Genomic DNA, 27,299 nt, shown 5'->3' with positions numbered 1-27,299 from the left:
CTGGGTGGCTTGCCGCGAGTTTTGCAGCTAGTGGCTGAGCGAGGACTCCGAGAGGGGTCTGAGCGATCCTGACGCCCAGGCCACAGCCCGCAGCCCCTCCGCTCTGCCGGGTTATTGTCTGATCACGCCGTCTGCACCTGTCGCGGGCCTCGCTAGGCAGGAGCGCAGGAGGAAAGGGAGAAAAGAAGGATCAGAGGGTGACCAGGTGGCTTTCCTCCATCCGTACCCTTGGCCCGGGGCGAGGAGAGATCATTTCGGGCGCGGGGATGGCTTTGCGCCTTGGAGAGGACAACCTTCCTTCTCCAGAGATCGCAAGCGCGGCGGGAACAGGGCTTTGGGGCAATGACCCTCCTGGGGCTGAAGGGGCGAGCGGAGAATCTAGGGTCCGGGAGTGGACACTAGGAAAAAGTGGGGCGGCGAGAGCGCGGCTGCCCGCGAAGCTGACTGGGGAGGAGACAAGGCGGCGCGTGCGGAGTGTCCACGCGGTGGGTGTGCGGCGCTTTCATTCATACTTTGGGGAGTCTTTGGTTCGGGCGTCAGCGAAGGTGTGACCAATCAGAGTCCGGGGACGGGAATAAATTATGCAAATCACCATCTGGCGATGGGTCAGATGACTCCAATACTTTAAAAAACTACCTCGCCTGGGAGCTCGCGGTGTGACAGTGGCGAGCCCTGGCTTCCCGGGCGAGCGGCACGGGTGAGAGCAGATCTGGCTCTGGTTGGAGCATCTTCGCACTCCCCTCACCACCCCGTGGCTCAGTTTAGCCAAGATTTCATTTTCCACCTTCTCCACCTGCAGCTGTCTAAGGCCACCACTCTCTCTGGTCGAGAGAAGCCTTCCCACTTCGAGTCTTACGGGCTCGGACTGCTGGAAACATCGTTCGAGAGGCGGTTTTTTTTTTTTTTTTTTTTTTTCCTGTGGTCTTTCTAAAAGCCCCGTTTGGGGGAAGGGGATGTGGCCGGGAAGGATGAGAAACTCCAGTCTTCTGCTCTGCCTCTGGAGCGCTTACTGTTGCTTTGCCGCGGGAGGTCCCGCAACCCTTGGTCCAGAGGGTCGGCTGCAAGGTAACGTGTCCTTGTTTTTATTAACACCCCACAACTTCTTTTCTGTGCCAGTTCCCCTCTGTCTTCCCCACCCTTCTTCCTCGATCCTGCGACATTCTCCTTCCTTACCCCCTGCGCTGTCCATTTACTCCTCCTAATCAGCCTTGGAGATCACTTGTTCCTCGGCGCTTCTGACGAGGACATCCCCAGCCAGGCATCCAAGAGCCCGCAGGCTGCCGGTGCGCTCGCCCGCGCTCGCTCTCGCCCCACCCCCTTGTCGTGATACGGTTCTCCTCTCGCTGCTGTCCAGTCAGCAGAGTTGGCTGCCAGCAGCTATTTAACCTTGCCCTCCTCTTTGAACCTGGGGCTTTCGAGGCAAGAAGGTTGTTAGAGCTCTATCACCTGGTGCCCTTCCTTTTAATCTCGGCGTAGGTGTCTTGAAAGTTAAGGTATCAGGGTAGCTGGCTCTGGTTTGAGTAGTGCTTGCCAGGAGTACTAGGTGAGTCATTTGTGCAGAGAAGCTGCTGGGCTTATTCCCCAGGTTGCCGGCCTCCTCTTCCCCAAGTCTTTCCAGCCCTCGCTCTGCCTCTTGCTACCTCTCCTCCTCCTCCTCCTCCTCCCAGCTGCCAGCTTTTCTTCTGAGTTCTGCGTGGCAGTCTTTTCTCCTGGAGGAACCTGCCCTGGAGGAGCGAGGGTAGGGTCACCCAGCGGGAGTACCAAGTCAATTAGCTAAGCAAAGGAGAGCGGGAAACCTCTGAACCACACACTATTATTTCATCTTCTACTATTCTGCTGAGGTTGGGTCCAATGATGTTGGTCCATGTGGCTTATGTGCATGCAGGAGGTTAATTGGAATGAATGGAAAAAAACTTGTTTTATTTAACATGTTCCCAACTCTAGTGCAGTTGAACCAGGGTAGGTTGCATCTCTAGCTCCTCTCCTGTAAAATGCTAACATTCCTTCCAAAGTCTATGTTCTGGGATTCTGAGTATTTGGGGACCATTTCATTCATTCAAAAAAGTATTTATTTGCTAGGCATGCTTCTTGGAGTGAGGGATAGAGCAGTGAACAAAATGGGTGTAAACCCCTACCCCCATGGATCTTACATTTCAGTGGTGGGAAAACAGCTAGTCAACTAATTAAAATATATAAATAGTGCTCAGTGTTATGGAAAAAAATAAAGCAGAGGAGGAAAGTACAGAGGGCTGGTGGGAGATGGTGGTGCAGTGTTAGTCTGTGACCAGGCTTCCATCTCTGAGGGGCTGACCCCTGAGCAAGGAACTGAAGGAGGTAAGAGAATGAGCCTGAGGACATCCGGATGAAGGACGATCATGAAGTCCCAGAGGCTGAAGTGACTCAGGCTGGAAGTAGTAGAAATGAGCTAGAGAACTGTGGTGGCAGAGAGAGCCAGCTGCTAAGGTGAACCTTTTATGTCAGTTTGTGAGTTTATCCACAAGTCGGTGCCAGGAAGCCAGCAGACTCCCTTTCCTTTTTTCCTGGACTTCCCACCTGGTCTCTGTGAGTGGCTATCTGGGTGGAAATTGGGAGATATTGAATGAGTTATGTCCGTGGTTCAAATTTCTGTCAGTTGAGGCTTTTGTTCATGACTTTAATGACAAAGTTCTGCTCATGCATATTTAGTGGCATTTTCTGGAACCTTATCCTTTTTACATCTGGTGCATTGCTGTCCTCCCCCTTGTCCGCTTCACCAAACCTGTCCACCACTCTGGTCTCTCTTTCCATGACTCCATTTGTTTTTTAACTCTGGGATAAATGAAGCTCCTGGGATGGTCATTTGGTACCTTTTCACTTGATTTCTGGGTGACTGGACAGTTTGATTTTCTAATTTCCTAGCCTGTTATCAAGGGATGGTATCCTGGATGGTTGGAAGAATGCTAGATGAGGCTCATTTATGACCTTCTGAAATAGTGTGGTGATGACAGTGCCTAGTGTTAAAAGGCCATAGGGACCATCAGTGACATGGGCTGTGTTTTGTAGTAGTGCCATCACCTAGACGGCACTGTGTGTGTGCAGTGGAGCTGAAAAGAGAGGTTTTGCTGCTCTTATGAGCTTCTCCATGGCTTCAATAACTTATTTAATTTATTCAACAAACTAGAAGAATGTCTGGCACATGTCTGGTACTGCAAGGAGCACTGAGGATGCATGAGGTCTTTGGAGCAAGTGTTGAAATTGAGATGAGAGCATTAGGGAAGCCCATTGCATAAGAGGTCAACAGCTCTTTACCTCCAATCCCAAAATCCAAAATCTTTGAAAATTGAAAAATTTGTTTGGCAACTTGTTTGGCAGCAAGAACTGGCCTTACCTGACCTGAACTCTTACTCATTTGGCAGCAAAAACTGACCTGAACCGACAAGAGGGTATTTAGAATCTTTTTTTTTTTTTTCCCCTCGAGTGTGAGTAGTTATGTATTTCCCTGCAGAAATATTATTGGTGTGTTTGATGAATGGGAATGCCCCAGACCCTGCTGAGGGTGTTATATAATAATATATATAATAATATATTTTATATATATATATTTTATATATATATATGCCATAATACCTTTCTAAAATCTGAGAATTTCTGAATTCTGAAACTCAACTGGTCCCAAGCATTTCAGGAAAAGAATTAAGGACCCATACTGTGAAACTAGTAACTTGAGGGAAGGAAAGAGAACTCGTTTGGATGGGGAGGAAGAAAGAAAAGCAAGAGAGACTTATTTCAGATTCACAGTAATGGATCCTAGTGACTAATTAATACTCTTAAATATTGGTGAGATGTCCCTTTTATAACATCTTCGCAACTCTTCTGGAAGGTGAGGAGGAAACATTCAGCAGATGTAGAAACTGAAACCCAGTGGGGTTAAGTAATTTGCTCAAGAGTGAATTAGAACCAGACCCTAGATCTCTCACCACCCAGGCCTGCTGGTTATACCCTTGCTCTGTTATTTCTCCCCAGATGGGCTCAACAAATCCAGGGCTGTACCGGCTGCTGCCAAACCCCCTGTGAGATTTAACCTCCGCACCTCTGAGGACCCAGAGCATGAAGGTTGCTACCTCTCCTTTGGCCACAACCAGTCCTTAGAAGACTGTGGCTTCAACGTGACAGCCAAAACCTTTTTCATCATTCATGGATGGACGGTGAGCCTCTGGGGGAGGGAGCTCTACAGCTTTCCGGGAGATTTGGTTTCCTTTGTTTTGGTCAATTAGAAAGAATACTGGTGCTTCCAGATTCCACTCTCTCTCCCCCTCTTTTCTTGTGGGCTGCTTGTATTTCAGACAGCTGTGAAGAATGTAATGGGCACTTTGCTAAGGGGGCAATCTGGACTCCAGCAGGGTGGTATTTAACACTGGCACACAGCGGGCTTTCAGAAAGTGGCTCTCCTGAGGGCAGCAGCCCAGCTCCACTGGCTCTTAAGGGGCCCTCTAATTACGCTTAATTACATTGGTCAACCACTGCGTCGCGGGGGCCGTCCCTCCGTAAGAGCTGAGCTGAACTGAAGCAACTTGACTGACTCAGAGAGTCTGTGAGGAGGCAGCTGGCCTGGTTGGCTGGCCCTGGTTGGCATGGTGCCCTCCTGTTTGCATAGAGATGGCTCCGCTTAAAGGCACTGAGTCTTTATATGACCTAGCTGAGCAATTCACATTGAAAAGCCCATGACGAACTTCAACAAAAAAGGGCTTTAACACTCAGCCTCAGAAGCTTTTGACCAGCGAGGGATTTATTCATTCATCTAATGGCAGTCTGTAGGAAAATGGCACTATTAAGTGAGCAGGTTTCTGCCTGGGCTAATTGGGAGGGGACATTCCTCCTCTTAATGATGAGAAATTCATATCCGTTACATGCTTTCTGGGTCTTTAGGTCTATCACCAACTGTTGGGATCAGGCCTGGTGGGGGTGGGTGGTATGTAGGCACCTACCTACCTAATGTAATTGAAGGGATGATTAAGGGCCTGCCATCCATCCTCACCCCACAGCCTATGATTAGAATCATGCATTTGAACCTTTATAAGGCCCCCTGTCAAAATGCAAATACAAACTGCCTGCAACTTACAAATGGGTTGCATTCCAGAAAGTTCTTTTATAATCTGTTTGGAACTTGGAACAGCAGTTTCCCATAGAAGCAAGATTGTAAATGGCGTTAGGGTTCCCAGGCCAGGCACAGAAAATCTGTTTATCTAATAATGTACTTGTGGATGGGTTTACAACTGGACCTAGTCACCATTTATACTTTGTTTCTGTGGGAAAGTGTGTTCTGAGTTCTAATTTGGGATTCCAGGGACAGATCTTCCCTACCCTGGGGTCAAGAGGGTTGGCAGAGATGGCTTGTGGGAAGGGGTCACTTGTTAACTCTGCATTTGCCTAAGAGACAGAATCTCCCTGCATCTCTGAGAAAGAAGCTAATTCTCCAGGGCAACCCTTCTCAGCTGCCTTTGAATGATGGACCAGACCACTTACTTGCCTGATTGTGACAGGGACTTGGGCTAACCTCAGGCCAGCATCGCCACCAACTTATATCTCATAGGGGGCCTATCGGTCAGTGGGGCAGCAGCAGAGGACACCAGCTCTGACATCTTTGATGGGAAAAACTGGAGATGTCAAGCACAATGGAAGACAATCACCCATGTAGCAATCCTGCCTGTGGCTGGCCCGGCTCATGTGCAAGTGTTTGGTGCCTGGGTAGCCAATGTGAAGGTTCCGGAAGTGGCTGGGGAGAAGGCCATGGAACTGAATTCCATATTCATTAGGATTTCTGAAACCCAGAAGAAGAATTTTTTAAAAAGTCCTGTTTTCTCTGCAGATGAGCGGCATGTTTGAAAGCTGGCTGTACAAACTCGTGTCAGCCCTGCAGACAAGAGAGAAAGGAGCCAACGTCGTGGTGGTGGACTGGCTCCCGCTGGCTCACCAGCTTTACACAGACGCGGTCAATAATACAAGGGAGGTGGGACACAGCGTTGCCAGGATGCTCAACTGGCTGCAGGTAACGGGACCAAAGGGAGTCATCTCCTTTTACGAGCAGGACCTTGAACCGGAACCCTTTTAAGAAATATAGGTCAGGGGCTTCCCTGGTGGCACAGTGGTTAAGAATCTGCCTGCCAATTCAGGGGACATAGGTTTGAGCCCTGGTCTGGGAAGATCCCACATGCCATGGAGCAATTAAGCCCGTGGGCCGCAACTACTGAGCCTGCACTCTAGAGCCCATGAGACACAACTACTGAAGCCCATGCACCTAGAGCCTGTGCTCCGCAACAAGAGAAGCCACCGCAATGAGAAGCCTGCGCACTGCAATGAAGAGTAGCCCCCTCTCGCCGCAACTAGAGAAAGCCCGCACACAAAGACCCAACAAAGCCAAAAATAAATAAAAATAAAATAATTAAATTTATTTAAACAATCTTAGACTGTAAAAAAAAAAAAGAAATACAGGTCAGACAGGTCAGTTACAGTGAACTTAGAAGTCTGAGAATATCTTTGAGATTCCAATTTTTACGGAATTAAGTATTGCTTGAAATATTTGAAAGCTGGGACTTTTAGAAAGCTTTCTAATTATTGACACATTTCTGGATTTTTCCTTTTACCTTACTTGTGGGAAGAAAATTTGCCTTTCGGTTCATTAATTGCTGATGCCCTCAGAAGCCAGGACCAGCTTGTAATCTTAAATACCTACTGAAGTCTGCTCTGGCCTCTGAAGGGTGGCTGGGCTGAGGGTACGGAGGGTTGGTTCAAACCAATGTAGCTTAGTGCCTTGCATCAAATGTGGAAAACAGATCTTGAGGTCTTAAATTTACTTTTTATAGGTTCATGATTTACCTGAGATCAGTGGACGTAATGGGAGGCAGGGGTACACTGGCTAAGTGACCCTATTATCTGGGCAATTCCAGCCTGAGCTTCCTTTTAGAAGCCCATGGAATCTGAATCATTTTGGCAGAATTCTGGTCAGGATTCTTGAACAGTCCTCAGTCCTCTACCTGGGTTGTTTTGTCGAGCTTGATTCCTGAGCCATGGGGTCAAATCGCCACCTCCTCACCCCCACTGCTGAGTGCCCTGTCAGGGTCTGATGCTTCAACTCTGGGGTCCCAGGCAGGTTTGGGATGAGGAGGTTGGCAGCTCGTGGGCCTAAGAGGGTGGGCAGGGAGTACCCTGCTGCAGGCTGTGGCTGGCACTTAGTCTCCGGTGAGCCCGGTGGCTTTGAGCTCCACACTGCCACCCTCCTCCCCCCTCCCGCGTCTCCCCATCGTGATTGACTTGTTGAATTGTTGGTGGCCTGGGGGCTCAGGACCCCACTCTTCACTCACACGCCTCTGTGACTTCCTGCAGGGGAAGGAGGATTTTTCTCTCGGGGATGTTCACTTGATTGGCTACAGCCTTGGAGCTCACGTGGCCGGGTACGCTGGCAACTTCGTGAAAGGCACGGTGGGCAGAATCACGGGTAAGTGCTGCTCCCTTCACTCATGGCTGATCCTGGGGCTCCCTCAGCTGCTCTGCCCACCAGGCTTTCCTGAACCAGAGTGCTCCCTAAGAGGCAGCAGGAGTGAGCCATAGAGGGTTAGCCTTGGAAGAAACCTGGAGAACATCTAATCCAGGGCTTTTCAAATGTCCAAAAAGTCTCAGAGCCCTTTTTCAAATTGAACATGTGCAGGTCCCCAATGTATGAAACAGAGAGAAGGTGTGTTCTGGTCAAAGCTGGGTAATTGCCAGTAGTGTTAACCTTGTTATTTGAGCCTCCTCCTTTTCTGGAGGAATTTCCGGGTCCCAGAGCACCAGGGAGCACAGTTTGAAAACCAGGCCTAGTGCAACAGGTGAGGAAACACCCAGGGGCAAAGAGCTAAGACCCAAGGGCAGAACTGGGGTGAAGCCCAGGCCTGCAAGCTTCTGGTACTCACTTCTAGTCTCTGCCCATGATAATGCCAGGACCTCAAGGGAAAGGAATGAGAGATGGGTTGTGGTTTGAATTCTGCCTCTGGTTTCTATTTCATCCACTAACAGCCTCTTTCCCATGTTTAGTTGGCATATTTATTAGTGATAATTACCTGTTTAGAATGAGTGGTTAAATGTTGTCATTAAAGAGACCTTTCTGTCTGATATTGGTACCCAGGTAGTCGATAGAAATTTGAATTTTCCATCTTAGTGAGCTTTTTTTTTTTAAGTGAAAGCGAGTTTATTTGGAGAGATACACATTCCATAGGCAGAATTGGTGACCTTTTTTTTTTTTAATTTTATTGAAGTGTGCAGTTGATTTATAATGTTTTGTTAATTTCTGCTATACAGCAAAGTGATTCAGTTATACATATATATATTCTTTTCATATTCTTTTCCATTGTGGTTTATCATGGGATATTGAATATAGTTCACTGTGCTATACAGTAGGACCTTGTTGTTTATCCATCCTATATATAATAGTTTGCAATTGCTAATCCCAAATTCCTAATCCTTCCCTCCCCCCCTTCCCCTTGGCAAATAATTGGTGACCTTTTGATATGAGAGTTTGATTTAAATCATTGAATGATTGTGAAAAGTGGAAAGGATTCTCTTCCCCATTTGGGGGCCCTCTCAAAAAACATACTCTCCTCTAGGAGAAAATTAATGGCAAATTTTTTTTTTAAGATTATATATATATATTTTAATTAATTAATTAATTAATTAATTTTTGTCTGCCTTGGGTCTTCGTTGCTGCACGCGGGCTTTCTCTAGTTGCGGTGAGCGGGGGCTACTCTTCGTTGCGGTGCACGGGCTTCTCATTGCGGTGGCTTCTCTTGTTGCGGAGCACGGGCTCTAGGTGCGCAGGCTTCAGTAGTTGAAGCACGCAGGCTCAGTAGTTGTGGCTCACGGGCTCTAGAGCGCAGGCCCAGTAGTTGTGGTGCACGGGCTTGGTTGCTCTGTGGCACATGGAATCTTCCTGGACCAGGGATCAAACCTGTGTCCCCTGCATTGACAGGCGGATTCGCAACCACTGTGCCACCAGGGAAGTCCCTAATGGCAAATTTGTTGCCCTGAATTTTTATCCTCCTGCTGGCATTCTTTTGTTTTCCCTCCCAGCTTCTCCCTCACCTCCAACATACTAAGGGCCTAACTGGCCACCCAGAAGGAAAGAGTTAATCATTTCCTTCCTGGCAATGTTTTCGTTTGAAAACAGGGTTCAGGTAGAAGGGAGTCCTTAGCTAGAGAATGATTTAGTAAAGGTAGAGTTTCTGGTTTCAGCCACAAGCCAGTGGGGCAGATTTAAAAATATATACATTTGTGAGGTTTAGTAGCCCTCCTTAAATCATTGTCCCTGGGCTTAAGTCTAATGAGCACACACACACACACTCCTTTAGATCCAACTGTTTGATTCAGCATAGCTTGAGAGCTTTACTTTTGGTTATCAAGATGCGGGGCCTGAACTGTCTAATGGGCAATGTGGCCACACATGACTGCTTATTAACCCACTGCCGGAGCAAAGCCGTTAGGCCTCAAGCCCCTCAGGGTTCTACTGGCTGAGCACCTCCTCCTAGCCCCCAACAAGAGACAAGATGTTGCAGAGCTGGGCCAGCTGTGTTCAAACTGCAGCACACACAAGGCCCCTGCCAGAGCACCAGGGCCAGTGTCCTTGGCAACAAAGACAAGCTGCAGATCCTCCCTCTCCCTCTTTCTAAATCTGAAATGAGATCGGGCTAGTAGGAGAGTTCCAGTTCTTTCCCCCTGCCCGTCTGGGTGGGAGCTGCTGAGATGTGGGCTTCGCCGGCGGAATGCTAATCAGTGCTCTGTGCTGTCTGCGTAGAGCATTGGGGCCGGCATGTCCTGAGCACAGCCCCTTCTCTGCGGCCTCTCTCTGTGGAGCAGGGGACCGGGGTGAACATACAGGAAGGAGTGGCCTCTGTCCAGTTGCCAGGCAGCACCTCAGAGGGTATCTGGCTGACCTGACGCACGCTGCTGTGCATGTCTGATGGGAGAGGCCTGTGCCGTCTCCTCTCCCCTCAGACTTCCCATGGGTCTGGGAACCAGGTGGTCCTGACTGGTAAGAGGACCAGAGACTACAGCTTGTGTGGGGCAGAGGCCAGTGATGCCGCTGTACAGAGGCCAGCAGGGGTCCTTAGCCTGGACCTGCAGGAGGTGCCTGAACCCGCAGGAGGTGCCTGAACCCCGGTCTTGCTTGGACCAGAGAGCTGTGGACTGAGGTTTGCTAAAGTTTTATCCTCTTAGGCTTCTGAGGGAATTCCGTGACATACTAGGGAAGAGGTCATATATTTCTAATTGAACTTGTGTCTTGTTAGTTATAAATAAATAAGCAAGCAGATCTGTTCATTCATTCAAGAAATATGAACAAAGTGTCCACCCTGCAGGCTGTGGGCTAGATGCTACCTAATGTCAAGTAGTCAGTGTGTGACAGGTATTTTATGCCATATGTAAGCCACATAGCATCCAGGCAAAAGGGTCCTTGGGCTTCATTTTACAGATGGGGAAAATAGGACTCAGTATGTACTTTAATGATATCTCACACTCTGAGTAGCAGAGCTGGGATTCAAACCCAGGTCATCAGATTCCAGAGCCTGCACCTCACCAGGGCGCAATGCTGCCGCTCTCCCGCTGGGAGAGATGCAGTAGCTGTTGCAGCGCAGCAGCCTCTGCCCTGCCAGGCCAGAAGGTGGAGGTTTCCCTGTGTGTATGCATGTGCACAACAGTGTGTGTGTGCGTGTGCATGCACGTGTATATTCCATTTGCTGGACAGAACACTCTGGGGGAAGTCTGACTGAATGGAAGAAGAGGTGGTTCTCCATCATCTCTTTTTTTGGAGGGGACGCGTTCACCCTCCCATTCCCAGTTAAAAAGTAAATTGTGAAACTTTTCCCCAGAGTCGGTGGGCCCTAGCTATGTGTCAGGCAGGGTCAGTCTGGGAAGGTGAAGGCTCAGCCTGCCTGCCAGCCGGCCTTTCCAGAAGCCCCGTCAGCCGCCTGCATTCCTCCAGCCCAGCTTGGTTTCCATGGCACTGACCGTCTGGTGGAGACTTTTGTTCACCGATACAAGAGCCCCTCTCTTATTGGCTGCAAAGCAGAATGTTCCTCTTCTTTCTTTCTTTCTTTTTTTTTCTCCAGAAGACATGGTGAGAGGCAGGGAGAGGCCACCTGTGTCAGTACTGTGTCCGTTCAGTCCCTAGAAAGAGTCATTGAGGGCTATTCCGGGAAGCCACTGTTTTTGTGCCATCTTTCTTTGTTTGGGGTCCTGGGCTAGAGATGAGCCCCCAGGCAGCCTGGGCTCCCTTTCTGCCTCCGTCATTCATACATTTTTCTCAACTTCAGAGGTTTAATCATTACCAGTTCTCATGCGTAGTGAGTTCCACAAGTTTACTGTCCGCTCTGGACAACAGTTCTACCTTTTGTTTATCCTCAAATGACCCCCCTCAAGCCTCACGATGTGCTCCCTTGTTCCACTGCACTGGGGTCTGGGAAACACTGTTCTATTACTCATCTCCTGCTTTCACAGCTCTGTTCCTGGTCATACCTCCTCCCTACCTTGGTGTTTCTAGGTCCAGGTTTCTCAACCTCAGCAACTATTCATATCTGGGGCCAGATGAGGCTTGTGTGGGAGCTGACCTGTGCACTGCAGGATGTTTATCAGCGTCCCTGGCCTCTACTCCCTAGATGCTAGCAGCTTCTTTTCTCCCTCTTCCCCAATTGTGACAACCAAAAATGCCTCCAGACGTTGCCAAGTGTCCCCTTGGGAGCAAAGTCCCTCCTAGTTGAGAACCACTGTTCTAGACTAAACAAACCCCCTTCCTCTGCTGCACATAATCTTTTCTTAACTTTCTCCAGGTCCTCTCTCTGTGTCTGTAGGGCTCTAGATTGGGATGAATCCGGCTCCCATAATTACTTAAGCTTGGTAATAGTAGCTAGTATTACCTTGACAAGCCCTTACTCCTTAATATCGCACAAGAACTGTATGAATCAAGACATTCAGATTTCATGTTCGAAATGCTACCGAAGCATGGAGAAGTTTTTCCAAAATCTGGTCCACAGACCACTTATTTTTAGGATCAGCTGGGGAATAAACCTCTATTTCTGGGCTCTACACCAGACCTACCAATCAGAATCTCTTGGGGGTCAGGGAATCTGCATTTTATGCTTTGCAAATTCTATTTTGAATGGTTTTACACTCATGTGGTTCCCAAACAATTATACAAGATGGTGAAAGTGTCTCTGTTGCTGCCACTATCTTTGCAGTTGCCTTCCCTGCCTTCTCCCCCGACACACATACACACAGGTGACCTGGGGCTTGTGCGTCCTCCCAGAGTTTTTCATAGCTACACGGTGGAATCCAAAGTTGTAAGAAGCTACCCAGAGACATTTGTGCTGTTTCAAATGTGAGAACCAGTGCTCTCTGCAGTGCTGTTTGTTTGTTTGATACAGAAAGTTTGCAGACAAAAGGTTTTCTCCTTGTGGCTGCAAAAGAGAGGAATTCTGGAGGCCTGAGATTCGGCTGCTCAGTGTGCCTGGTGTACCCGCCTCTTGCCATTCCACTCCTGGGCCTGATTCATAACTAAAGGAAGGGGAAGTGTAAGTCCAAATACAAATAGCTCAGTTTGGGGAGACTGAGTCTTCCCTCTTGAAGATGTAGGTAGCTTAGTTATTCTGTAAAAATTCTGCTAAAATTAAGACTGTGGAAGGCTCCCAGTGGCAGAATAAATGGAATGAATGGCTTAGTTTCAGCCAGCCCAAGTTCTTTCTAGAACTGCTTCAGTTCTTCTTTCTTTTCTTTTTAATTAATTAATTTAATTTATTTATTTTTGGCTGCATTGGGTCTGCGTTGCTGTGCGCGGGCTTTCTCTAGTTTTGCGAGCGGGGGCTGCTCTTCGTCGCAGTGCGCAGGCTTCTCATTGCGGTGGCTTCTCTTGTTTCGGAGCACAGGCTCTAGGCGCGTGGACTTCAGTAGTTGCAGTGCATGGGCTCAGTAGTTGCAGCACACGGGCTCTAGAGCGCAGGCTCAGTAGTTGTGGCTCACGGGCTTTGTTGCTCCGTGGCATGTGGGATCTTCTCAGCCCAGGGATCGAACCTGTGTTCCTTGCACTCGCAGGCAGATTCTTAACCACTGCGCCACCAGGGAAGCCTCTAGAACTGCTTCAGTTCTGACGGTGCACGGTTCCTCAAATCCACGTGTCAGTTGAACCTCGTGGCCAGTTTACTGAGTCAGCTGAGTTGTCAGGACAGGTGAAGGCGTCAGGAGAAAGCATACGTTCCTCTGCAGCAGGCACCACACCCTTTAGGATTCCCAGGGTGGGGATGTCTTCATTTTACACTCGCCGACTTAGCTATCCATCAGGACTCGCTGCCTTAGTGCACCTGACACAGCTGGTCTTGGCTCCCCCTTCTGCTGTAGGTTTGGATCCTGCTGGGCCCATGTTTGAAGGGGTTGACATCCACAAGAGGCTGTCCCCTGACGATGCAGACTTCGTGGATGTCCTGCACACCTACACGCGCTCCTTTGGCTTGAGCATCGGGATTCAGATGCCCGTGGGTCACATTGACATCTACCCCAACGGAGGTGACTTCCAGCCGGGCTGTGGACTCAACGATGTCTTGGCGTCAATTGCATATGGAAGTGAGTTCCTTATTTTTTGTTTTGACTCAGTTATAGCGTCTCCTCCTAAATCAGCCAGAGCTGTTAGTGCTCCTGACAACACCCGTTTCATTATTCCCACTACCCCCCAGTGGCCCTTCAACACTGTTTATTCCACAGTTCATCATCCTGCAAGCCTGTTAACAGCCTTCCCGTGGTCTCCGCTCTGCTTTCTTGTGCTTTGAGGTCACAGTTATTATTGATTAATTTCTTTTTATAACAAAAGGAATACATATTTGTTGGGAAAATAATCAAGCATTACAAAATTGCTTAAAGCAAGAAGTAAAAGTACCCCCTCATCTCCCACACCTACTCCTACTTTCACTCTCCAGATGTAGCCAATATGAACATGTTGTGTGTATCCTTCCACTCTTATTGCTTTGCAAATTTATTTGTGTGTGTGTGTGTGTGTGTGTGTGTGATATTTTTCAAAATCACATTGTTCTGCAACTTTGCTTTTTCAGTCCTAATATATATTATGGGCATTCTTAGACATCAGAGTACACATATCTACTTACCTTATTCTTGTAAAAGGCTGTATAATATTCTTTAGCATGGATGTACTATAATTTAATTTTTTGTAACATTTTAAAGAAGTAAAATCAAGATTCTTCCTCCATTCACTTATAATCTATCTTCCTGAATGCCTAAGCCTATTCCCAGCAGTCTTGGGCTGAAGTGAGTTTGCTGCTGAAACTGTTGTGCTTGGTTTCTCGTTTGCTCACCGCCTTGCATCCTGGCAGCATTTCTAAGTCTTGGCCCCAGTTGGCTCTCTCCACTGTGATGCTCTGCTCTTGGGATGTCCACTCTGTCACTCAGTCTTAAGTTGCCCTCTCCCAAGGTGATAACATCCAAGGAGCCCCTGCGGGGCTTGGGGGTTCATGCAAGGGGAGTTCAGCCCTGCCTCAGGGGGATCAGATGATGGCATTTCTTAAGGCTGGTGATGTTAATGCGGAAGGGGAAGGGGAGCTTTGCCAAATTTTTCTTAAGGTCCAAGGATTTACTGGAACTATTGGCTTTAGCCTCTGGTTACAAGAAATAATGATTACTACGGGTCACAAAAATCCAAATTATACTCCTAACTTTGCAACCAACTGACTCTGTGACCCTGAGCAAATGACTTCACCTCTAAGGGCATTTGGGTCCATAATCTACAACTGAAAGTATTGGACTAGAATGAGGTTGGCAAACATTTTCTTTCCTTTTTCTTTTTAAGGTTTTTTTAAAAAATAAATTTATTTATTTTGTTTATTTATTTTTGGCTGTTTTGGGTCTTCGTTGCTGCTCTTGTGAGCTTTCTCTAGTTGCAGCACGCAGGCTCGGTAATTGTGGCGCGCTGGCTCTAGAGCACAGTCTCAGTAGTTGTGGCGCATGGGCCCTGTTGCTCCGTGGCATGTGGGATCTTCCCGGACCAGGGATCAAACCCGTGTCCCCTGCATTTGAAGGCGAATTCTCAACCACTGCGCCACCAGGGAAGCCTGGCAAACATTTTCTTAAAGAGTCAGCTAGTAAATATTTCTGGCTTTGCAAGCCATACAGTCTCTGTTTCAACAACTCCACTCTGCTACCGTAGAGTGGAGGCAAGCCAGAGACAACAGGTAAATGAATGAGTGTGGCTATGTTCCAATAAAACTTTACTAAAATGGGGCCAGCCTGCCAGGTGCAGTTTGCTGAGCCCCGGACTAGATGATGTTTAGCATCTGATCCATTTCCAGCATTCTGTGACCGCACGACTCTGTCGGGACTTAGTGACTCTTACTGCACAACTGGTCTCCATCACCCTGTTTAGTGCCTGTCCGATGCACTCTCTTGCTCTTTATCGCTTCATGTGTATCAGTGCTGTCTTCCGACCCGGAGGGCGAGCAGTTCGGTGGCAGGACTGGCTTTCAGTTCTAAACACAGCATATCACTGGGCATGCATTAAGGATGACACAAACAAGCTTACTAACAGCGACATGAAAAGCAGTTATTTCTGATGAAGTGTACAGTACTTACTGATGGAGTGGGCGGATCACCGAGAAGCAGCTCACCCTGATGGTCTCTGTCTCTCTCTCCCCCAGCAATTGCAGAGGTGGTGAGATGCGAGCACGAGCGGGCAGTACACCTCTTTGTCGACTCCCTGGTGAATCAGGACAAGCCGAGCTTCGCATTCCAGTGCACGGACTCCAACCGCTTCAAAAAGGGGATCTGCCTCAGTTGCCGGAAGAACCGTTGTAATAGCATTGGCTACAATGCCAAGAAAATGAGGAACAAGAGGAACAGCAAAATGTACCTAAAAACCCGGGCAGGCATGCCTTTCAGAGGTAACCTTCATCCAAACCTGCATTGCCCTGGGGAAGGACATTTTTCCTCCTTCTAAATACCACATTGTAGACGGGCACATTCCTGCAGTTAAATCAAATAACTGCAAATCACAATAAATTGTGTATTCCCTAGAAAGTAAATCTTTAAAAATAAATGATGGGGACTCCTTTTGTGATGTGAATCATCACTCTATGATCACAATATCGCTATCTTAAATATCTATCTTGCATTTAGCTTTTCAAAGCTGTTTCATATTTATTTTCTCATTTGATCATCAAAATAATCTGTGATAGGACTAACAGGGGATCAAAATGATATCTCGCATTTTTATAGCATGTTATAAAACCGTAAGGTTTTGTGGGTATTGTGGGTGGAAGTTGAGGCTCAAGAAGTTAATACCTTGGTCCTTAATTCAAGGTCACACAGCTAGAAAGTGTGTAGGTCAGCATCCCCCAAAGGTCCCCCAACCCCCAAGTTCAGGGCTCCTTCTTCTAGACTGCAGTGACCTCTTAGGCCATTGGACAGAATGAGATCAAAGGGAGTTTAGAGGCTGGGCTGGACCAAAAAGATGAGAGTCCCTAAAAACTCACTGTGCTGGGTGACTCAGTTTGGGTCAGGGTGCCCTAAGATGACAAGCAAGGCTCACAAATGTCTTTGTTCTGCTGTCTCTGCAGTTTACCATTATCAGATGAAAATCCATGTCTTCAGCTACAAGAACATGGGAGAAATCGAGCCCACCTTTTATGTCACCCTTTACGGCACCAATGCAGACTCCCAGATTCTGCCTTTGGAAATGTAAGTCATGGGTTTCCTTTGCTGAGTTCAGGACAGAGAACGAGTTGGTTTGAGAAGGAGAGAGAGCGCAGGAGCTCTCTGTGTGCCAGGTGAACAAGTGCAGGGGAGCTAGTCTGCATGCCAGGGAGGAGCTGGGTGGTTCCTCTCCTGCTTCACACTCTCCACCTAGCCCTTGACTCAGAACGTTTCTGGGAGGGCAGCTCCTGGGATGAATCAGCAGCGTGAGAATCTGCTGGATCAGCTGGGCAGAAACTACTGTTTCATTTCAGAGAAGGCCTGATTCCTGAGGCTTTAGGAAATTTGGAACTTGATAAACGTCATCCCTGGCATGTTTCTAATTATCTGTGGGAGGGGCACACAGTGATCTGTATACATTGAGCACTTGTAAGGTGCAAAGCGCCACGCTGAGTAATGCTGGGCTTGCAAAGTAAAGTAACAGGGTAAAGTAATGTCATCAGAATACTCGCTCTCAGGGCTGGGGGTCTAGCGGGAGGAACAGGCTTGTACGCACACACTCATGCACACAGATGTGGTGAGACAGGCTCTCCCAAGTGCCATGTGAGAGGGACAGGCAGGAGGGGCTGGGAGTTCCGAGGGAGACGGATGCCTGTGGGCTGAGAGGAAGAGGCACTGTTGAGTGGGGATGTGGCTTCTTTGCGCTTTCTCATTTCTGTTCTTTCCTGGTCTTGTCCCCCCACCCCCAGGAAGTAGCATAAATGGGGAGATGCTCAGGAATGGTTTGGGGTGCCGTGGGCAACATTATCTCTCTGCCCGTGTGGAGCACAGCTGAGTTTTCATCCCGGCCCTGCTGGTGGGACGTGGAGGACGTAGGGGGGACCTCTTGTGCATTTCTCTCCAATCCGAGTGGGGCAGGTGCTGCCACTGCGTCTACCTCCACGGTGCTGCAGTTTTCCAGGTGGCGGGGGGACTGAGACCAGCTTCCCTCTCCCCTTGCAGAGTGGAGCAGATCGGGCTGAATGCCACCAACACCTTCCTGGTCTACACCGAGGAGGACTTGGGAGACCTCCTGAAGATCAAACTCACCTGGGAGAGGACTTCTCAGCCCTGGTACAACCTGTGGAAAGAGCTTCGCAGCTACCTGTCTCAGCCCCGCAGGTCCGAGCAAGAGCTGAATATCAGACGCATCCGGGTCAAGTCTGGGGAAACCCAGAGGAAGTAAGTGCCTCACGACCCTTTCCCTGTTCTGTGTCCATGGTCAGCAGAAGGCATGTGTCTCTGCAGCGTCCTTTCCTTTGCTAAGCGTACACCTTCCATCTTTCCGTATCCAGAGTACATGGGCAAAACCGCAAACCCTTTGCGAGGAAAACTGAATTCCAGATCAAGACCTCTGTCAACTGTTGTGCAGCTTGTGCCCTGATCGCAGGCCCTGGGCTGAGAGGGGTGGGCAAGCAGGGGCTGGAATCCAGCCCTTGTTCCATTTGCCAAGCCCTGTGCTGGCCTGGAGGAAGGGGGCTTCTCCTGGACAGGGCTCTTTAGGAGTGCTGCCTTGTTAATTTGTTTGCTCTGGGGTCCATGCAACCGAAAGCCTTTGCTTGCTCCTGTCCAGAGCAAACCGGACTATCCAGTTTAGGGAGCCTGCATGGATGAGGTCTGTGGGAGTCCTGGCTTCCCTTGCATCCAATTTTCAGAGCATTATACCTCTCCTTGGGAGGCTCTGACTCAAGGACATGGGTGGGGCACTAACATCAAGTAACAGAGATTCCTCTGTGCCATGCCAGCTGGCAGTTTCCCCACGTCTGTTAACCAAGCCCAACACGAAAAATCCACCCCTAAATCAGCCACTAAAACGCGCCTTGACTCTTGGAGCAGCTTCTAAGTGGGAGCCAGGAAGCCCGGAAGACCTTTGTCAAGAGAGGAGGGTTTCCTTGGCCAAATCCTTCAGCAGACCTCCGGGAGGTCACTGCCAGCCTTGGAATGGTGGGAAGAAGACTCCACCCTCTTTCTGTCTCTTCTGGCATTTTCTCCATTACAGTCATGCATCCCGTTTCCATCCACCACCTAGGGTGCAGCTTGGCCATGCAGGGGGTGGAGGCTTAGGTTGCTTGTCTGAGTGATTCTGGTCTAAAGACCTGTGCACTGGTGTGTATGTGGCAGGGGTGGGTGCTAGCTGAGGGGAGCTGTTAGTATGAAGGCTGTGGTCTAGATAATTGCGTGTCTTTTTCCTTCTCTCGGTGCTTGTAAGTGCAGCCTGTACCAGAAAGATGTGTGGTAGCAGAAAGATGATCATTTTTATAAAATATTTCAAATTTAATAAACCACTGAGACTTAATAAATGTAAACCATTTTCATATTGGTTTCAGATATAAGATTTTAAACAGTAAAACATTACAGATAAAGCTGAAACCCCCTTGTGCCCCTCCCCTGTCCGACTCCTCCCCTTTCAAACCAAATGTACTGATCTTCCAACATTAACTAATGTTAGTGTGTTTTCCTCTTCATGATTTTTATACTTTCACTACTTCTGTTTGTATCCATAAACAACCTATAGAATTGTTTTGGTTGCTTCTGAAGTTTACATGAGTGGACATATTCCTTTAAAAGTTGCTTTTCTCCATTCAACATAGTTTATGAGATTTATCCAATGCATACAGATCTGGTCTATTCACATTCAACTCCTGTATGTAAACTGCCATTGCGCAAACAATAGTTTCACCATTGTTCTGCTGAATATTTAAGTTGTTGCTACTTTTTTGCAGTTACAAATAGTGCCGAGATGAACATCCTGGGACATCTTCCTTGTGTACGTGTGTGAGGGCTTCTTTGGGACATGTTGAATCACTGGGTTATAGTATATGTATTCTCCAACTGGGCTGGATATTATTAAATCCCTCTCCAAAGTGGTTGGACCAATTTTTAATCTTATCCACACAGTAAGAGCTTCCTATTCCCCTCCTCCTCACCTACCTTTGGTGGACATTCTTGCTATTCCGTTGAGTGTGAATTGGTCCCCGACTGTTGTTTTCATTTGTATTTCCTGATTCTGAGTGTTGCGGGTGTTTATGGGCTGTTTGGGCTTCCTGGCGAAGGCTCTGAAAGCTGTTCAGAATGTGGCTTTTGTCCTGCTGGTAAGCGTCACGGTCAGGTGTCCCACACGTCTATTGGTCATGAGGTCATGCTGTCCACACACCACTGAAGCTGGGGCAGTCCACATGGTTGGGCTGTAAGTTACAGTTGAAATGGTTATTAGATTCTTCAGTGGTCACTGATTCTTCCTGTGATCTTGGTTGTCTGCTTCTTGAATCTTTGATGTTAACTCACAGCTGAGTTCCAGTTACGCTTGTCAATGGGTATTTCTGGACACCATGCTGGAGGGACCTGGAGTTCCTCCGTTCAAAGAGTTTAGAGTCCACCATGGATGCAAGAATCCACAAGCTATTCAAGGCAAGATATAATGTGTCAAAATTAGCTAAAGCTTTCATTATTCACGCCATGCCATAAGAAGTAATGACAATAACAAAAGCAACATTTGTATAAGGATGTGCCTATTTATTAAATTGGAAGGTCAATGGAGGGTTAGATTAATAAGGTCTCGGGCAATCAGGGAGGCTTCAGAGAGGATATGCCTTGGTAGGCAGGCAGGCTTTTGGATAGACAGAAGGAAGAAGGTGGAAGGGGTGTGATTAAAGTCTGCATGAGCTGAATCATGGGAGACATCAAAGTGAGACCCTTTTAGTGTGCTTGTAGCAGCAGTGGGGAGTTCTGAAGGGTCTTGAGTCAGGGGTCACATGATAAAAACTTCTCTTTTCTCCTTATTCCATCTGCCTCAGGTCCAGAAAGCACCATATGGCTGATGCACAGCCATGTACCTACCCCTAGAGTTTTGGCTACATCAGTGGTTTCTTTTTCCTCCTAGATTGACTTTTTGTGCAGAAGATCTTGAGAACACTCGCATATCCCCTGGCCAAGAGCTCTGGTTTCACAAGTGTCGGGATGGCTGGAGAATGAAAAATGAAACCAGGTAAGCAGGACATTCTCAGAGGTTCATGCAATGCATGATGATGGGTCCCCTAGTGTAGGCTGGACATGCGTCTGGCACTTGGGACGTAGAAGTCAACAAAAACAGATAAAAGTCCCTTCCTTTATGAAGATGACCTTCTGCTGGAAGGAGATAGACAAATCAGTGTGATAGGATGTTGGATGGTTTGAATGTCCCTTTGCCTCTTGCTCTGCTTCATCCTGTAGGTGTCACAGCCGTGGTCCTGCTGGAATGAGGTCTTTCTGTGACTAAGTCCCCAAGCTTGGTACCCATGTCCTCATCTTAGATGGAACCTCTCTGTAGTGACTGGGGCCGTGGGAAGTTCCAGGGCTCCCAACTTCCTTCTGGGCACCAGTTTGGAGTGGGGAGTTGGGTGGGAGGTAAGGGAGAAGCACAAGGCATAGCCCCCCTTTAAGGTTTTCTGGAACCCAGGTTGGTATGAATGGATATTAGTGGGCAACTCTCCCCCTTTTTGAGAAGCAGGAATGCTTATGTGCTCTTGCTTCAGTGTCCTCCTTGCCCCGTGCAAGTCTCATTATCTCAGAATTGAGGAAGGATGATCTCGTGGTATGAGGCAGTGGGTGCATCCAAAAGGGGACTCCGTCACACACCCTCTGAGTCTAAATGCCTGCTGAGGAGGAGGGAGATGGCCCCCACCAGCCCCTACCCCTTGTTCCATCAGAGGTACTAGATGATAATGCTGCTGCCTTACACCGAGCACGGAGTGTGTGCCCACCCTGTGTTAGTGCCTTCCATACATCATCTCATTTACTTTGATCATCAAGCTCATGGTGCTGGTGTCGTAACCCTGTGAACAGTTGGGGAACCTGAGACTCAGGGAGGTTTGGTCACTCTTTCCAGGTCCCCCACTTAGTGATGGCAGAGTAAGGATTTGAAACAGGTTGGTTTACTCTAAAGCCTGTGCTCTTTCTTGAGCATGGAGGTTCCACATGCTCAGATAAGTCACCTCTCCTCAATCTGGGTATCAATTATCAAGCAGCTGCGCCCATGCTGGGATCCCCTGTGATTAACTGTCTGCCAGCCCCGGGGGGCCAGGCTACATCCTGGCTGCTCTGTCTCCTGTTCAGGAGCATCAACGTGACCACAAGCTCGGTGATCACAGGACTTGTGGGATTCTGAAAACTGCCCATCTAATTAAGTGACTCAGTCTAGTCTGGATATGATTTTCTGCTATAGTAATAATTTTAATTCTTTATGTTTGTATTCAAATTTATACCTTTCCAAGTGCTTCCACATGTATTAGCTTCATTGATTCTCAGAATAGCCGTGTAAATTGGACACACCCAGGAAGGATTCCTATTCTTATTGTTATTCTTATATACTTCTTTTCTGCTCCAGAACTTTGTAACAGTTGAGAACGTTATACTTCGCCTCAGAATACCTCTTTGAGAAAACAAGTTCTTTCCTTTGCCCTCAAAGGAACAGAAAACAATAGGAGCCCGAGTAATAAATTAACACCAGGAAGTGGTGAATCCCTGGACATATATTACACCTTCAGTACTCTCTCTCCTGTCATGGAGATCGTTCACCTGTTCACAGAGAAGGAGACTGAGGTTCCAAGAGGCTCAATAGTGCGTTAGTGTAGCTGAGACTAGAATCAAGATGTCCTGACTTTGCCTTGCCCCCTTCCTGCCATACTGCAGGCTCTCTTGTGTTTCTAGATCAAAGCAAAGGAGCACTTTATAGTTCTTCCCAAAGTTGTGTTTGTGTGTGTGTGTGTGTGTGCTTGTGTGCACATGTGCGTGCTGTGGGTGAGTATTCTGCTAAATATGCAGATGTCAACACTGCAATGTATGGAACTGGGAACCCAGAGCAGGCTCCGGTGTGGTGTTTCTCAAAGTGAATCTGTGGCTTGTTGGGGGAGGGGGAGGAAGGAGCATTCAGGACTGTCTCCATTTGTTCTGAAGGGAAGCAAATAAAAGAGGCTGATAGGTATGGAAGAAAGCTTGGTCTTGTGGTCAACAGAGTTGCATGTTTGCAAAGCCAGCTAATGAACACCACTCCCACGTGGTTCCTTTCAGTCCAACCCTGGAGCATCCTTGAAGGTGCCCGCAAGGCCCCCCACTCCCTGATTTCCAAGCACATGGAGGAACGTTACTGCTGAGGACCCACCTGATGGAAAGACCCTTCTTGGCCTTGACCCTGGAGCAATGGGAGGAGCCCGCTTGCTGGGCCCAGCACCGTGCCTCCTGTGATGGCTGGGACTTTTCTCCAGAGGAGACCACATACTGCTGTTCCCGCTGCTGCTCTAGGATAGCTCTAACTCCAGATCTGTGTGCAAACAGCCGATGCCCTGGCCTCTATGCACACCGGGCTGGTTTCTCAGTGACTGGATGAGCTTGTGCTTCACCCAACAAGGAACACAGGCTCTGAGTGACTCTGCGTGGAAGGCTGTCAGCTGCCTGACCTGACTTGAGTCATAGTGAGGGGTCTTGCTGCTGGGAGCTGACTCGTGTCAGGATGGCAGACCTGGGACCTTGTTCACCGGGGGAGGGAGAGTAGATCTGGGGAGGTGTGGAGAACCCTCGTTCTTGGGGTTCGATGGGTAACTGGTAATGTGGACTGGTTACATTTTATTCGGTCCTGCTCCCCAACTCCTTCTCTAAAGCACACATCATTGGCTTTCTTATTTTTCCATTGCTCATTTTTTGGACAAATGTTTATTAAGCACTGAAACTTAATTAGCACGTGGCAGTAGACACCTTAGTAAATCTTTGCAGACCATCTTCTCATTTGAAACCTAATGGCGTTGGGATGTCTAGGCTCCCTTAGATGATCCATGAATATGCACGTGATATGAAAGGCATGAGAGGCACTGGGAGGGCTACAGGATGTAAGAGTTGGGGACCCTGAGGCTTTAAGTGATTTCTACCTATTTCTTCTTAGTTAAAGTGCATTTCCCTTAAGAGTTACATCTTTGATCACCAGCAGAGTGGCAAGCGGAGTGTTATACGTGTTAGGGACAGAATGGTGCCAATTGCTGAATATGATTGGCAAAATCTCTTCTGTGTAGGAAGCTGGAAGCTATTACATATGTTACACATGTCTGTTCATACAGAAACCAGCACCTGTCACACACAGCTGGTGCCAAGATTGAATTAATGCCATGCTTTTTCCTTGAAATATCTTCCTCCAATACCAGTGCCCTTTCTGTGCCAAACTTCTTCAAAAAGCCCCTAATTCTAGATCTTGGTTTGAATTAATATACATGATATCTGAGGAACCCTTTTATAACTTTCAAAAGATTTGAACATGCATCACTTAATTAGAGACTCACAACAGGAGGTGAGCAGGGCAGTTCCTATTATCTCTATTTTACAAAACCGAAGCTTAGTGAGGTTCAGCATGGGCCTAGAATTATATACCAAGTTGGTAGAGGAACCAGGTGAGGACCTAGACTTCCTGGAGGCAATGCCCATGGTATGCTCATCTCCGCAACTTCATCAGGACTCGTATAGCCATTTCCCACCAATATGCCCCAGATGTAAAAAACAAGGAATTTTTTTCAGAGCCATCCATGAAACCCGAAACTCTTTTATTAATATATAACTGGGAGAACAACTGGGCCAGGGGTTGGGATTTTTATGGATGAGATTGATTTGGAAGGAGATGTGATGTCAAGTGGGAAAGGGGGAGAGCAATTTTCTCTGTACTTAGGTTTTTAAAGGACATTGTTTTCATCTCTATTGTGCCAAAGTTGTGTCATCGTTCTGTGCCAAACCTCTGAAGACATAACCAGTCAAATACATTAATTCAAGGTATTTTCTCAATCCAATTGTGTGCCTTTTCTGTTGCATCTGTGATTGCATTCTAGCCAAAGTAGAGCTTGTATTATTGACTGTGCATCCTGGTTACTTCTGCTTTTGTAATGGAAGCCTTGGGAATCGAATCCTCAGTGGGTCCTGTATTTATACATTTGGCTTGAAGCCTTATTTGTATATAATGATGCTTTTTTAAATGCTTAGAATACTATTTATTTCTCAAGTGTATATAATGTATAAAAATAAATATATGGTTAGTTTTTACTTTATGATTAACCAATTTCAAGATTAAAAATTTTAATAGTAAAATAATAAAAATCTACAAAATTCTTCATGGTCTAGCAACTCAGTTCTTAAAATTTGAAAGAATTATGCCTGCCTAAGCCTAGGTTTTGACAAAAAGTTACTTTAATATAAGATATATTCTCTATTTGATACTAATTGTTGGTAAGAAGCAGACAACAACTCCTTTCACTGAAGAACAAGAGGAGAAATTATTCGAATCGCAATAGAAAGTCCTGAAGGTGGATGTTTGGAAGGACTGGGGAGGAGGGCTAGGTATTGGGGAACGTTGGTGAAGATATAGGTTTGGTCCCATGGGATCTAGATAACAGTGACTTAAACCAGATAGAAGATGAATTCTCTATTGTGTTAAAGTCTCGACTGGTATTGAGGTTCTGTTCCATAAAGCCAGGCTCTTAGATTTTGCTCTGTCATTCATAAGATGTTCCCCTCACCCCCGCAGTCCAAAGTGTCCCCCATTAGGTCCCCTTCTAGCCCATGGGAGGGTGGAAAGGGGGGGAAATGTTCCCTTTTAAGAACATCAATGAGGAGTTGCCCACATTCTATGGCCAGAAATCAGTCGGATTATCACACCAGAAGCTGAAAAATACTGTCTTTCTTCAGGGTGCCCAGGGACCCAGCTGAAAATGCAATTAAATATTTGTTTATTTATTTGACTGTGTCGGGTCTTAGTTGTGGCATGCGGGCTTTTCCTTGTCGCGCCCGGGCTTCTCTCTAGCTGTGGTGCGCGGGCTTAGTTGCCCCGAGGAACGTGGGATCTTAGTTCCCTGATCAGGGATTGAACCCGCGTCCCCTGCATTGGAAGGCGGATTCTTAACCTCTGGACCACCAGGGAAGTCCCAGGAATTCATTTTTATTCCCTTTAAGTTGTCCTTTAAATCATTCCATCTTGTAGTCAACTTTTAGTAAATTTAAACTGATCTATCACTATGAAGTTTGATGAAGTACATACATTTGACTTTATTTCTAGTCTTAAATGTTAAAACATTTTAAAATGAGAAGAAAACTCTCTGCAGGGGGCCTTCATGATGTTGGGAAGTGGCTGTTCTTCACTTCCACCCAAGACATTCTGAAATACCAGGCTTAATCATGGACATCGCAGGGACTGGGTTAGAGAGTAAGAAATATATTCTTAACCTAATTCAGGTGACAGAGGAAAGGGCTGAAGCCTTGTTTCTGGCCGACTAAAGGAACTTTTTGAAATTGCCAAAAGGTAGAAGTATAGTCTGGGTGCCTCCATTGTGTCTTGTCTGATTTGGGGGTTCAGTGGTGCCCCCTCTACAAATTAGAGTCAAGGTGCTTCCATGGGGCCTCCTTTGACTATATGAACAAACTGAAACACTGAACTCCTTGGAAGGATGGATGCCAAGTAGGTACTAGAACAGCCACTGTTACCAAATGTACTTTTCTCAGTTTTCACCTCTGTTTTCAGCGCAACCCTGGGCCTTTAGCCATGTTAGTTCTAAGAGGGCTGAGATTTTTATCTGGCTTGTTTTCTATTGCAGTCTTAGAACCTAGAATAGTGTCTGGAACATATTAGGTGTTCAATAGATATGTAAATGAATTAATAATATTAGGTAAGAGAAACCTGCTGCTTAAACAAGCAGGAGGGGGACTGGGAAAAGTGCAATTAATTTGGAGTCAGAAGTCCTTGTATGTCACTCAGTATTATTTGAACTTTAGGCTAAATACAATCTTTCTGAACCTCTATTTACTCATCTGAGAAACAGAGACAATACCTTGCAGGGCTGTTGTGATTATTAAAAATATACAGTAAAAAAACCCAAAACAAAACAGGGAGAGTGCAGCAACAGTGGTGCAGAGGGCAAAGCAGAGAGATTCCTGTGCAAAGGATAGGTGCTGACCAGCACCCACCAGCCTGAGACGATTGTCTGCTCACCCACCGGGGTGGGTGGGAGATGGGAGCTGAGGCTTGGGCTTCGGAGGTCAGACCCCAGGGAGAGGACTGGGGTTGGAAGCGTGAAGACAGCCTCAAGGGGGTTAGTGCGCCACAGCTGGCCAGCAGGGAGTCTGGGAAAAAGTCTGGACCTGCCGAAGAGGCAAGAGACCTTTGTTTCACAGTGCGCAAGGAGAGGGGATTCCTTCCCAGTGTGCCCACAGAAGGCAGAGCACTGCCTAAGTGAGCTCCAGAGATGGGTGCGAGCCATGGCTATCAGCTCGGACTGCAGAGATGGGCATGAACTGCTAACGCTGCTGCCGCTGCCACCAAGAATCCTGTGTGCAAGCACAGGTCACTATCCACACCCCCCATGAGCCTGTGCAGCATGCCACTGGCAGGGTCCCATGATCGAGGGACAAGTTCCCTGGGAGAACACATGGCATGCCTCAGGCTGTTGCAATGTCACGCCGGCCTCTGCCACTGCAGGCACGCCCCTCATTCCAATTATGACCACCTTACCCCTCACTCTCCCCAGCATGAGAGAGCAAGAGAGCCCTAATCAGCTGCTACTTTAACCCCCTCCTGTCTG

General features: G+C 47.5%; 1 protein-coding gene across 1 annotated transcript; it reads left to right on the top strand.

The window, feature by feature from the left end:
- The first annotated feature begins 646 nt into the window (after positions 1-646).
- Positions 647-24,837, top strand: LIPG (lipase G, endothelial type). Its single transcript, XM_007197226.2, has 10 exons — positions 647-1,065; positions 4,003-4,184; positions 5,846-6,025; positions 7,360-7,471; positions 13,390-13,611; positions 15,690-15,932; positions 16,608-16,728; positions 17,686-17,904; positions 20,603-20,707; positions 22,768-24,837. Exons 1-10 carry the CDS (start codon positions 954-956, stop codon positions 22,787-22,789), a joined length of 1,518 nt encoding a protein of 505 aa, XP_007197288.2. The 5' UTR covers positions 647-953; the 3' UTR covers positions 22,790-24,837.
- Positions 24,838-27,299: the final 2,462 nt, after the last annotated feature.

Source organism: Balaenoptera acutorostrata, chromosome 13, assembly GCF_949987535.1.
Source record: "Balaenoptera acutorostrata chromosome 13, mBalAcu1.1, whole genome shotgun sequence".
NCBI classification, from domain to species: Eukaryota; Metazoa; Chordata; class Mammalia; order Artiodactyla; family Balaenopteridae; genus Balaenoptera; species Balaenoptera acutorostrata.
Note: the sequence above shows the minus strand (reverse complement) of the source record. Positions and strands in the feature narration are given on the sequence as shown.

Coding starts and splice junctions, on each gene's coding strand:
- LIPG (XM_007197226.2), top strand. CDS start 954: ATGTGGCCGGGAAGGATGAGAAACTCCAGTCTTCTGCTCTGCCTCTGG. Junction 7,472..13,389: donor CACGGTGGGCAGAATCACGG/GTAAGTGCTGCT, acceptor CTTCTGCTGTAG/GTTTGGATCCTGCTGGGCCC. Junction 13,612..15,689: donor GGCGTCAATTGCATATGGAA/GTGAGTTCCTTA, acceptor TCTCTCCCCCAG/CAATTGCAGAGGTGGTGAGA.